This window comes from Mercenaria mercenaria, unplaced genomic scaffold (genome assembly GCF_021730395.1).
Source record: "Mercenaria mercenaria strain notata unplaced genomic scaffold, MADL_Memer_1 contig_1120, whole genome shotgun sequence".
Classification (NCBI taxonomy): domain Eukaryota; kingdom Metazoa; phylum Mollusca; class Bivalvia; order Venerida; family Veneridae; genus Mercenaria; species Mercenaria mercenaria.
In genome coordinates, this window is record NW_026459096.1 from 1 (window position 1) to 11,642 (window position 11,642).

General features: G+C 34.7%; 1 protein-coding gene across 1 annotated transcript; it reads right to left on the reverse strand.

Moving 5' to 3' along the window:
• Positions 1 to 2,594: 2,594 nt before the first annotated feature.
• LOC123555626 (fibrinogen-like protein A) lies at positions 2,595 to 10,972 on the reverse strand. Its single transcript, XM_045346220.2, has 2 exons — positions 10,388 to 10,972; positions 2,595 to 8,397 (listed from the first exon to the last, which is right to left on the reverse strand). The coding sequence occupies exon 2, from the start codon at positions 8,017 to 8,019 to the stop codon at positions 7,012 to 7,014; it is 1,008 nt and encodes a 335-aa protein (XP_045202155.2). The 5' UTR covers positions 8,020 to 8,397; positions 10,388 to 10,972; the 3' UTR covers positions 2,595 to 7,011.
• Between the last annotated feature and the right edge of the window lie 670 nt (positions 10,973 to 11,642).

The following is an 11,642-nucleotide window of genomic DNA, read 5'->3' on the forward strand; positions in this document are numbered from 1 at the left end:
TAAAATATTTCAGTGAAAGATGGCCACTGGATATTTAATAACGTTAATAAATCAAAGCTCACGTGTATTTTGAATTCGCGTATTGCTCTAACCACAAATATTCGGAAAAATTAAACCTTCATGAAAAGGATATAATCTACAGTAACTGGAAAATCCTGCTTCCCTGTGTGCCAAATTATCAAGGAGCCATCAGCTAAATCTATATTTGTAATGCTAATAAACGAATACCTGAGATTGCTGGTAATTTATCTTTGGCTAGCTTGCAAACGTTTTAAGGGACCTGAACATCTAGATAAAACTATGCATGTGCCAGTTTTCATTTTATAGTATTAGAATTAAAGCATATTAAATATTTTGAACTGAAAATTATAACGTTAAACGTAGATTTACCCAAAGACTTTAATTGAAAAGGGAATTAATATTTCAAGGGAAATTATTTTACAAGTGCTTCAAAAACACAAGGATGAACTAATGCCACACATGTCAACATTTAATAAAAAAAAAAACAACAGTTTACGATGGAATTCCTTTTAATTTCAACAGAAAAAAAAACAGTTTAGGTTCAAGAATCAGTGCATTAACAAATTGCCAAAATTCATCTCTCTTTTATGGTGACTGATTTCTGCCATTTCGCGTGTTCGTGTCAGCGAGGCGAAATGTCGAAATAACGAAAACACAAAAGGTCGAAATAATGCTTATTTGTTGTGTGTTCGGCTTTCGACTACATTGAAGGCAAAATAACGAAATTTCAGAGGCGAACAACGAAATTTGTATTAATCACTTTTCGTGTCGACCTTTCGTTTCTTCGACCCGCCGACACGAACACACGACAAATGTAGGGTCTGCCTTAATACAGTAATGTACACTAATGTAGCAAAATGATGCGTAATGGCGCAAAATGGGCCGTAATACAAGTTTAATACCAGAACTGAAATACTTGAAGAGTGACATGTTTTATTGCATATGAAACATTTTCTATCATAAATTGAGAAGTTTGTTTTGGTTTGGGTTTAACGCCGTTTTTCAACAGTATTTCAGTCATGTAGCGGCGGGCAGTTAATCTAACCAGTGTTCCTGGAATCTGTATCAGTACAAACCTGTTCTCCGCAAGTAACTGCCAACTTCCCGATATGAATCAGAGGTGGAGGACTAATGATTTCAGACACAGTGTCGTTTATCAAATAGTCACGGAGAGCATACGCCCCGCCCGAGGATCGAACTCACGACCCCGCGATCCGTAGACCAACGCCCTTACCTACTGAGCTAAGCGGGCGGGGAAAATTGAGAAGATTTTTTTTTGTATAAATGGTAAAATACATTATCTAGATAGCATTCAAAGCTCATGCAGGTCGGCGTAATGATATGCCCCGTAAGACTGATAGATACGGAAGCATAGAGGGGACATCGGATATTTTTATTTTAATTTATCTCGTGGCAACGAGTTATAACAAAGAAAGAAACGAAAAACAAAAAATGTTACCTCGTGGCCACGAGATATAACTAAGGAAAAAAAAAAGAAAAACAATTTCTTCATTCATGGCCACGAAATATAACTAAGAAAAAAAACAAAAAACGAATTTGCTAATTCGTGGCCACGAAATATAAGTAAGAAAAAAACAACAAAATACGATTTTTACTAATTCGTGGCCACGAAATATAAATAAGAAAAAAAAAACTATTTTTTGCTAATTCGTGGCCATGAAATATAACTAAGAAAAAAAAGACAAAGAAAAAAAACAAAACAATTTCTTAATTCGTGGCCACGAAATATAAGTAAGAAAACAACAAAAAACGAATCTGCTAATTCGTGGCCACGAAATATAAGTAAGAAAAAAAAACACGAATTAGCAAAAATCGTGTTTTTATTTTCTTAGTTATATTTCGTGTCCACGAATTAGCAAAAATCGTTTTTCGTTTTTTTTCTTAGTTATATTTCGTGGCCACGAATTAGCAAAAATCGGGTTTTTTTTTCTTACTTATATTTCGTGGCCACGAATTAGTAAAAATCGCTTTTTGTTTTTTTCTTAGTTTTATTTCGTGGCCACGAATTAGCAAATACGTTTTTTGTTTATTTTCTTAGTTATACTTCGTGGCCACGAATTAAGAAATTGTTTTTTTTTTCTTAGTTATATCTCGTGGCCACGAAATAACATTTTTTGTTTTTCGTTTTTTTCTTAGTTATAACTCGTTGCCACGAGATAAATCAAAATAAAAAATTCCGATATCCCCTCCATGCTTCCGTAGATAGAAGCTTACTGTATGTACAAATTTAATACCAGTGATAAAATATTTACACAATGACATCTTTTATGGAATATAAATCATTATCTTTCATATATTTTGGACATTGTTTAAAGCAAATTTCATTTCAGCAGCATAAGTGTAATTTAATGCATATGGTTAAAAACAAAGGTAGACCGTGCAATAGAGTGAAACGGGAAACAAATAAAGAAAACACGCAGAACAGTTCAATGGATAACCCGCAGCATCACAAATTCAACACACAATTTGTTAACTGCTGTAGAAATAAACAACATGTTCAGCTGTTTCCATTTCAAAAACAAATAGTTTATCAGCTAGGATATTTTATTAAATCAAAAGCTTGGAAAAAGTATTACGTCCCTTGGCGTAACGTTCAAGTGTAGCCTCCCTTGACGTTTTAGTATCTCCTAAGTTTTTTGAACTTCGATCTGCATTTGTTAGTCCGTCCGAAGTATTTGTATATTTTGTTCGTTGGGATATTGTTTCGTAGAACAAAGCACGGAATCAACGAAAATGTATGCCTTAGATAGACGAATTTTAAAGACGCGCCACAAAATAACTCGTACCCAGAAACCTCTAAGCCAATTTCCTGGCTTATTGTCGAAATTCTCTCCCTTGAAAACAGCTTATCGAGTGTATCGATTAGCCTTTATCGGTCAATTTACGCCTATTGAAATATAGAAAAGGAAATCTTTAACACATCAAATGACAAAAGCATTATCTGACAATGTTTATTAAGTTATTGAAGTAATCTGCAATATTTGCACTTTCTTTCAATATAATTTCTATTAAAATAAAATATGATCTTATTGCTTCCCCAAGCGTTTGAAATAAGTGACTGATTTTGATCACGAGTCCCACTGATTTCTGTAGGAAATAACAGATTTTTGTATTTCCATGATGGTAATCATACATGGTTTGCTTGAAAAAAAAGAGAAATAAGTAATATCTAGTTGCAAATTGACAGTGACATATATAAAGCCAAGACAATGTGTTTAATGTCCAATTATATTGTTAAATTTATTTAGTAGTATTATAATTATATTTATGCACAGTACTTGATCTACTTTTGTTTCTACAATGTACGATATTTATTATTCTATGTTTATAAAACTATACTGAAAAGAGAATGACTAAACAAGTTTGCAGATGAAGTTGTGAAAACATATTAATTCAGAGAGGGCCTAAATTGTCCACCTGTCATCTTAATGAATAGCGGTATTATACCAAGGGTCCTCCGTGGCCTAGTGATTAAGGTCGCTGACTTCAAATCACTTGCCCCTCATCGAAGTTTAATTTAATAATATATTTAGACATTAAACACATTGGATTGGCCTCATATATGTCACTGTCAATTTGTAACTAGATACTTGTTATTTCTCATTTTCTTTATATATATTATTTCTTTATTTTTCTTTTCTATATAAGGAGGGTGCGTTAGTTCATTTTCTAGGGAGCTGACTGCATCGTGTGAACTGTAATCTTAAACCAACCTCAGTATATTCCGTTTCATGACACTGACCTTTAACATCTATGCTTGTTGTATCTTAACTGCTGAATAGGGTGATTGGATAAGTCAAATATGTACAATAGAACATGGCCCTTTTGTAAAAAGAACATTGTACGGCGTGATGCAAAGGCTGAAAACCTAGTTTTTGTGGAATTTCCACTTTTTTTGATGAAACATTGATTCTGTACAATACATGGATATAATATTATGTACATTGTCAGTAAGTGTATATAATCACTGAATACAAATTTAAGAATGAACTTCATATCTGTCTGACAAAAAGTAAACGAGTCGTTTAAACATTTTAAACACACAAATAAGGAAATTAGTTTGGTGTGTGTAATAACAACATGATTGTCCGCAAAGACAAAAATTATCTAAATAACAAAACATTCTTGGATGTACAATCTCCATTTAAAGATACTGAAGTTAGTCAATCATGCAATGTCTTATCTAAACTTCATTTCAGTGAATTTCATGGATCTATGTGAACCGTTCCATGCATACCAGACGATGCACTTAAATGCGACTTTGCATTCTGACTGCTCCTGATATGGGTCATTTAAATGCGAGTCAAAACAGCTGTTGAACCACCATCCACCTGTAAACGCGTCAGCACAATGACTAGATGCTCTGACATTATCTTGATCTCTGGTGGTGAATTCCATTTGATCATGGGGACCAAAACCTGAATCAGATTCTGCTAGCGAATCACCAGCATTTCCAGTGTAACCACTCGCGTATAGTTTGTAGTTTGTTCTCTTCGACCCAACCTTGAAACTCCTGTATTTGGCGTAGGCACGGTTGTCGTCATGATCTTCCAGATCGATTCTCAGTTCATGTGTTTCATCATTATCAGTTAGTAGATTCAAATATTTGTTTCCGAGCCAACATTCACCATCCAAGTTGCCAAATCCAGTTTCATAAACATTCCAATCTCGGAAAAAGCGACAGAGCCATCTTGGCGTCGTTGAAATACTGTCCACCCTCCACTCTCAGCAGTCATGTCACAATAGACAGAAATGTTGTTTTTTTCTTTCTAAACACTATTTAGTGTTTGACTTAAACCCACATTCATATAATTCCAAGCAAGACTTGTAAGAGGTCATCGGGTCATTGGGAGAAGGTGTGCTATTTACTTGACATGACGAAACCGAGCAGTGGCACTCCCGCTCATGGTGATCGGTTGCTACTGAATCGTTCTCTTTACTGACAAACACCTTTCCACTGACAAGTTGTTCTTCCAGTCTCTTTGTCAAATTGTTATTAATGTTTATATTTTCCAAACACTGTTCTTCAGTATGCTTAAGATGTTATATGTCTTTCTTTATGTCTTCTGTGTCATTCTTTATTTTGTCAAAATATTCTCCTTCAGTATATTCTGTTTGTTCAAATTGTCCAAGCAAGTTCCGCATTCAATTAGATAATTATCATCTTAAAATTGTTATTTTTCATTTCTATTATTTCTTTACATTTTTAATTATCAAAGTGGCGGGGGTGGTGACCACAGCGGTCAAATCTAACAGAGAGTGGTGGAGCAGGTAGCGGGGAGTGAGGTGGGAGTACGTTCTACACTCACACTATTCATCTGTTATTAGACCATGCTTTATTTTTTTTGCGTAATTCAAGTTTATCATAATTATTATATTAATTGAATGTTAATGATTTATGCTTTACCATAGACCCACCGATACGGAAAAACTAAAGCCATTGGTAACGGATCAATATGACATGATTTGTAGAGAATCATTTAAAGAACATTTGTGAAATTAAATCACAATCGGCGATTAACGGGAAGGGGAGGATGGCGTTTCAAGTTCATTTCTATTTTAAGATCTAGTGGCCAACTGAAATAATTTGAACGATCTTGGTTGTCACAGAACGCACATTTATACGGAACGAGAGCTAGCTGTTTGCAAAACACATGCGCCTAAAATGGCGTTTGGGTTTACCTGAATATGTATTTGTTAGCTGTACGTGTGCTGTTGCCTTACCCTTTAGTTTAATGACCCTTTGTTATGTGTTTATGGAATTTAAAGCCATTAAACATACATATTCTCCAGCAGTTGATCAGAATCACTTTTAGTCTCACGGTCATTTTGACATTTACCTTTGACCTTTTGATCCCTAAAGCTATAGGGGTCTTCTTTTTTGTTTAACTCATACCGGCACAATTTAGGTCACAAAGCGACTTTTTCTGCTTTTTATGGTAGGGAAGACGCCATGCATTATTTCAGGCACTGGCGGCCACGCACAGGGGTAGTACCATCGACCGTCTGTAAATCAGCTGGAACCATGAATAATTTCACATCTAAGCTAGGTTTCGGTGTGCGGCAAGTGATTTGAAGTCAGCAACTTTAAAGGGAAAGGCAATGTTGTTCTTATGTTAATTTCACCTGCTAAGATTTCTGAAATCATTTAAAGAAGTGAAAGAATTTTCAAAATCGGCTTAAAAATGAGAAAGTTATGAGGATTTGATCAAAATGACGGCCATTTTGTTTCCAGGGCAACAAAAAACAAAATGGCGGATTTATTTAGTTTCGAAATACAAATTTGAACTGTATTTACTTACTTCTGTAAAATAATTTCTCTACTTTATCCAGCTATAATGAAAGAAATTACCATGTTTTACATCTTACCTTCAAGGAGCTTATGAATTTAATTTTTTGAAAGGTTATTTGCTAAGTAAAGAATTCAATAGTGTGTAAATGAAGTCATAAACACACTTAAATAGCTGCATCCAGTCCATGATCAGCCATTTTCTTCAATTTCAAACTGCCATATCTTTTCAATAGTTGCCCGATTTTATTTCAAAATTCTTTCAGCGTTATGAAAAGCTTGAGAATGGCTTTCATGTTAAATTAACTTATTGTCAAGCATTCCTTGCACTTTAAGAACTCGGCCTCACAGGTCCCTGAACAGGTCATCTGGTGATCAAGCACACTCATCTTGTGAAGTTTGACTACTGTATGCTAAAGCATTTTCCAGATATAAATTGGACTCTTTCTTACCCTCAGGACACTGTATCCTAAACATTTGACCTGCTGATTCAAAAGGTAATAATATCTTGTATTGACCATAGGCAGTCATAATATTATAAATATTTAATAAAGTTTTTTTCTGTATCTACACTGCGGATAAAGATTAATATCAATAACGAAATATTTTGAGATGTACATTTACTTTATAAAATTAAAGAAACTCATTGTTTAGTTTTTCAGAGTACCTCTGGCACTATCTCATCTAAATTTCATTTCAGTGAATTTTAGGGCGTAATATGAACCCTTCCATGTATTCCAGATAATGCAGTCCCATTCAGACTTGCATTTTGACTGGTCCTGATAGAGCCCGTTTAAATGCGAGTCAAAACAAGCTTTGAACCACCATGCCCCATTCCATTTTGAAGCACAATGACCAGATGATCCGTCATTATCTGCATCTCTAGTGGAAAATTCCATTTGGTCATGTGGTCCATAAGATGAATCAGATTCTGCTAGCGAGTCACCAGCATTTCCTGTGTAACCACTCACGTATAGTTTGTAGTTTGTTCTCTTCGATCCAACCTTGAAACTGCTGTATTTGGCATAGGCACGATTGCCGTCATGATCTTCTAAATCGATTCTCAGTTCATGTGGTGCATCATTATCAGTTAGTAGATTCAAAAAGTTGTTCCCGAGCCAAAATTCACCTGTCAAGTTTCCAAACCCGGTTTCATATTCATTCCAATCTCGGAAAAAATCGACAGAGCCATCTTGGCGTCGTTGAAATACAGTCCATCCTCCACCGTCAGTAGTCATGTCACAATAGACAGAAATGTATCTTTCTTTTTCAACTCCTATATTGTATTTAGCGTTAGACTTAAATCCACTGTCATATAATTCCAAGCAAGACTTGTAAGAAGTCTTCGGATCATTGGGAGAAGGTGTCCTATTTACTGGACATGATGAAACTGAACAGTTGCACTCCCTCTCATGGTAATCGGTTGTTACTGAATCGTTCTCTTTACTGACAAACTTCTTTCCATTGACAAGTTGTTCCTCCAGTCTCTTTGTCAAATTGTTATTGATGTTTATATTTTCCAAACACTGTTCTTCAGTATGTTTCAGATCTTCTATGTTTTTCTTTATCTCTTCTGTGTCATTCTTTATTTTGTCAAAATTTTCTGCTTCAGTAAATTCTGTTTGTTCAAATTGTTCAAGCAAGTTTAATGAATATAGTTTTAGTTTAGGTATTTCATCTTCAAGCATAATAAAAGTTTCTTCTCTTTCTCTGTTCTGTTTTTTTTATGAATTCAACACCTGTGAAAATTTGGTCAGATTTGGTTTTCAAATCCTGAACTTGTCTTTGTAATTCTGGAATTTCTCGCCGAAACCGCTTGTTCAATATTTTCTCTTTCATAAAGGCATTTGTCAACAACAGAACTTTTTGCTCTAGCTCTGAATGAGTATTTTTAGTATCCTGGACAGTCTGGGTATCTTTGTCTTTTACTTTATTCTCCAATGCTTCTTGAAGCATTGTTTTTAAGGAACCGATTTCATTTATGAGCGTCTTAAAGCCATCTCTTCTGAATTTGCTCTCTTTATTAACTCTGTCTTCAATATAATCTACTCTCTCCATAACTTGCTCTAGAGTGAAACCAAAAGCTGAATTCGTAATCAGAAATAAATAAGAAACAATATAAATCCTCATTTTTCCACTTTTTGTTGAATCTGTTGGTATCAATAACAATGGTTGTGGTTGTAAATTTTGCTGAAATTATTTCATATTATATGTAACATTTCTATCAAATGTAAATTCAAAATCTGATGTCTTCACGGATGCATTTGATCCGTCTTTCACAGAAAATTGCTAGAGAACTCTTCATCACTATATATTTGCCAGAGAAAAAAAAAACAACAGTTCCTTGTCTATCATAAGACAGGAGAACGAGTTATCATAAAATCTCATCTGGTTTATCTTTAGGAAACAGATCAGTGTTGTTAACATCTTAACAGTACTGTAGAGTTGATGCTTTTTGCATCAGTTTTATTCCTCAATTCATTAAGAAACAGACATAATATTAGGTGTGTATTGAATAGTTTTAGTGTTTTTTTTTTTTTTTTTTTTTTTTTTTTTTTTTAAGCGAGAACGCTTCTTAACGTTCACGAGTTTTGAATTAACGCGTTGCTGTATCCGCGAACATCTGGATAAAAATAACGTTCACGAAAGTTTTGACCACGAGTTTTGCTCTATCCGCGACTACAAAAGGTTTATTAGATCCAATTTTCGTATTTATAACATGAACAATTACTTCTTAAAAAGATATGTTAATATAAAATTAACAACTTTATATGTATTAACCGTGTGCGCATATGGTTTAAATAGTGCACATAAACATAATATAAATGTGTACTTTCACAAAAACGGCTGTTTTTTTTTTTTTTTTTTTTTTTTTTTAAATAATCGACTGTTACTGCATGTCGTAGCCCTATATGTAAACTTATAGTTAAGTTAAATAGTATTCATTTGAAGTAAATTATCTAAAGATCAAATATTTTAGTGGACATTTACGTCCACTGGTATTCTGAATTCGCGTATTGCTCTTGCCATGAAGATTCGGAGAAATTAAACCTTCATGAAAAGTATACAACATACAGTAACAGGAAAACCCTGCTTCGCTATCTGCCAAAGTATCCAGGAGCCATTAGTTAAATCTGGATGTTTATTCAAGGCTTACATAATACTAATAATTGAATATCTGAGATCGGTGTGTTGGCTAGCTTTCAAAAGTTTTGATTTGGTTTTGCTGTAAGAGACCTAAACGTCTGGATAAAACTAAACATGTGCCAGTTTTCACTATACGGTATCAAAATTTTAAAAAATGCATGTATATATTCTGAACTGCAAGTTATAACGCATTTCATTTCAAACTTAAATTTATCCAAAGACTTTAAATGAAAAGGGAAGTAATAAAGGTACTGCAATTTCAAGATAAACTATTTTACAAGCGTTTCACAAACATAAGGATGAACTAATAACACACACGTAAACATTTAATTCAGAAAACTTTACCATGGAATTTCTTGTAATTTCAACAGAAAAAAAAAACAGTTTACGTTCATCAATCAGTGCATTAACAAAACGCATTTCTATTTAATAGAACATGCAGAAGAATGAGTTATTCCTACTGAAACTGGAGACAACAACACTTCATGTGCAAGGCGCAACGACACACATTCCAGCCAACACACATTTTGTTAACAGCTGTAAAAATAATCAAAATACTCAGCAGTTTCTGTTTAAAAAACAAACAAATGAGCCGTGCCATGAGAAAACCAACATAGTGGGCCGGTATGCGACCAGCATGGATCCAGACCAGCCTGCGAATCCGCGCAGTCTGGTCAGGCTCCATGCTGTTCGCTAACAGTTTCTCCAATTCCAATAGGCTTTAAAAGCGAACAGCATGGAGCCTGACCAGACTGCGCGGATGCGCAGGCTGGTCTGGATCCATGCTGGTCGCATACCCACTATGTTGGTTTTCTCATGGCACGGCTCAAATAATTTATCAGCTAGCTAGGTTAACAGGAGAAAATATTTTCTTATGCTTCTTCAAATCCATATTTTTAATTAACGTACAAGAAAAAAGATTACGTCCCAAGTGTAGCCTCCCTTGACGCGACAAGATCTCCAAAACCGTGCTCCTAATTTTTACGGGACTGTTAGGAGAGCTTGGCCAACTTAGATTTGCAGTTGTTAGTCCGTCCAATATCTTTTTTTGCGTCAGATATATTTGTATATTTTGTTCGTTGGGATATTGTTTCGTCGTACAAAGACGAAAATGTATGCCTTCTAAACCCAGTGGGCATTCGACGTCGTAACGACGTTGATACGACGTCGGATACGGACGTCGATTCGACGTTGTGTTTTGGTTGAAAATGTAAGTTTTTTAGACGTCGAAACCCCGACGTCGAAACAACGTCGACACCCGACGTCGAAACAACGTCGACACCCGACGTCGAAACAACGTCGACACCCGACGTCGATTCAACGTCGGGTTTCCAACGTGTAAACAACCTATTTTTCATAATGGTTTTCTTCTAGAAGCTATAATTAAGCGTCGGTATCGAAGTTTTCTAAATCAGGACTTTTATGTGAAACTTCCTTTGATTCCAATTTCTCTAGTGATAACTTTGTTGGATTTAGAAAGTATAATTGTTGACTCGTTCTCGTTGTTTACAACCGGAAATGAATATAGCACGTGGGTTTTTGGCGCGTTAAGTAAAACAAGTTTTTTTTTTCATATTTTTAAAGTTTCTGTGATTCATTTAAGTTTAATTCATGATAAAAATGAGTTTATCTAATTTAAAAAAGATGAAAAAAAGTACAATCCCAGTGGGCATTCGATGTTGATACGACGTCGGATACGGACGTCGATTCGACGTTGTGTTTTGGTTGAAAATGTAAGTTTTTTAGACGTCGAAACAACGTCGACACCCGACGTCGACTCAACGTCGGGTTTCCAACGTGTAAACAACCTATTTTTCGTAATGGTTTTCTTCTAGAAGCTATAATTAAGCGTCGATATCGAAGTTTTCTAAATCAGGACTTTTATGTAAAACTTCCTTTGATTCCAATTTCTCTAGTGATAACTTTGTTGGATTTAGAAAGTATAATTGTTGACTCGTTTCTCGTTGTTTACAACCGGAAATGAATATAGCACGTGGGTTTTTGGCGCGTTAAGTAAAAAAAGTTTTTTTTAAATATTTTTAAAGTTTCTGTGATTCATTTAAGTTTAATTCATGTTAAAAATGAGTTTAAAAAATATCTAATTTAAAAAAGATGAAAACAAGTACAATGTTTACTTCAGAAAAATCGTCTCCTAGCGGTGACT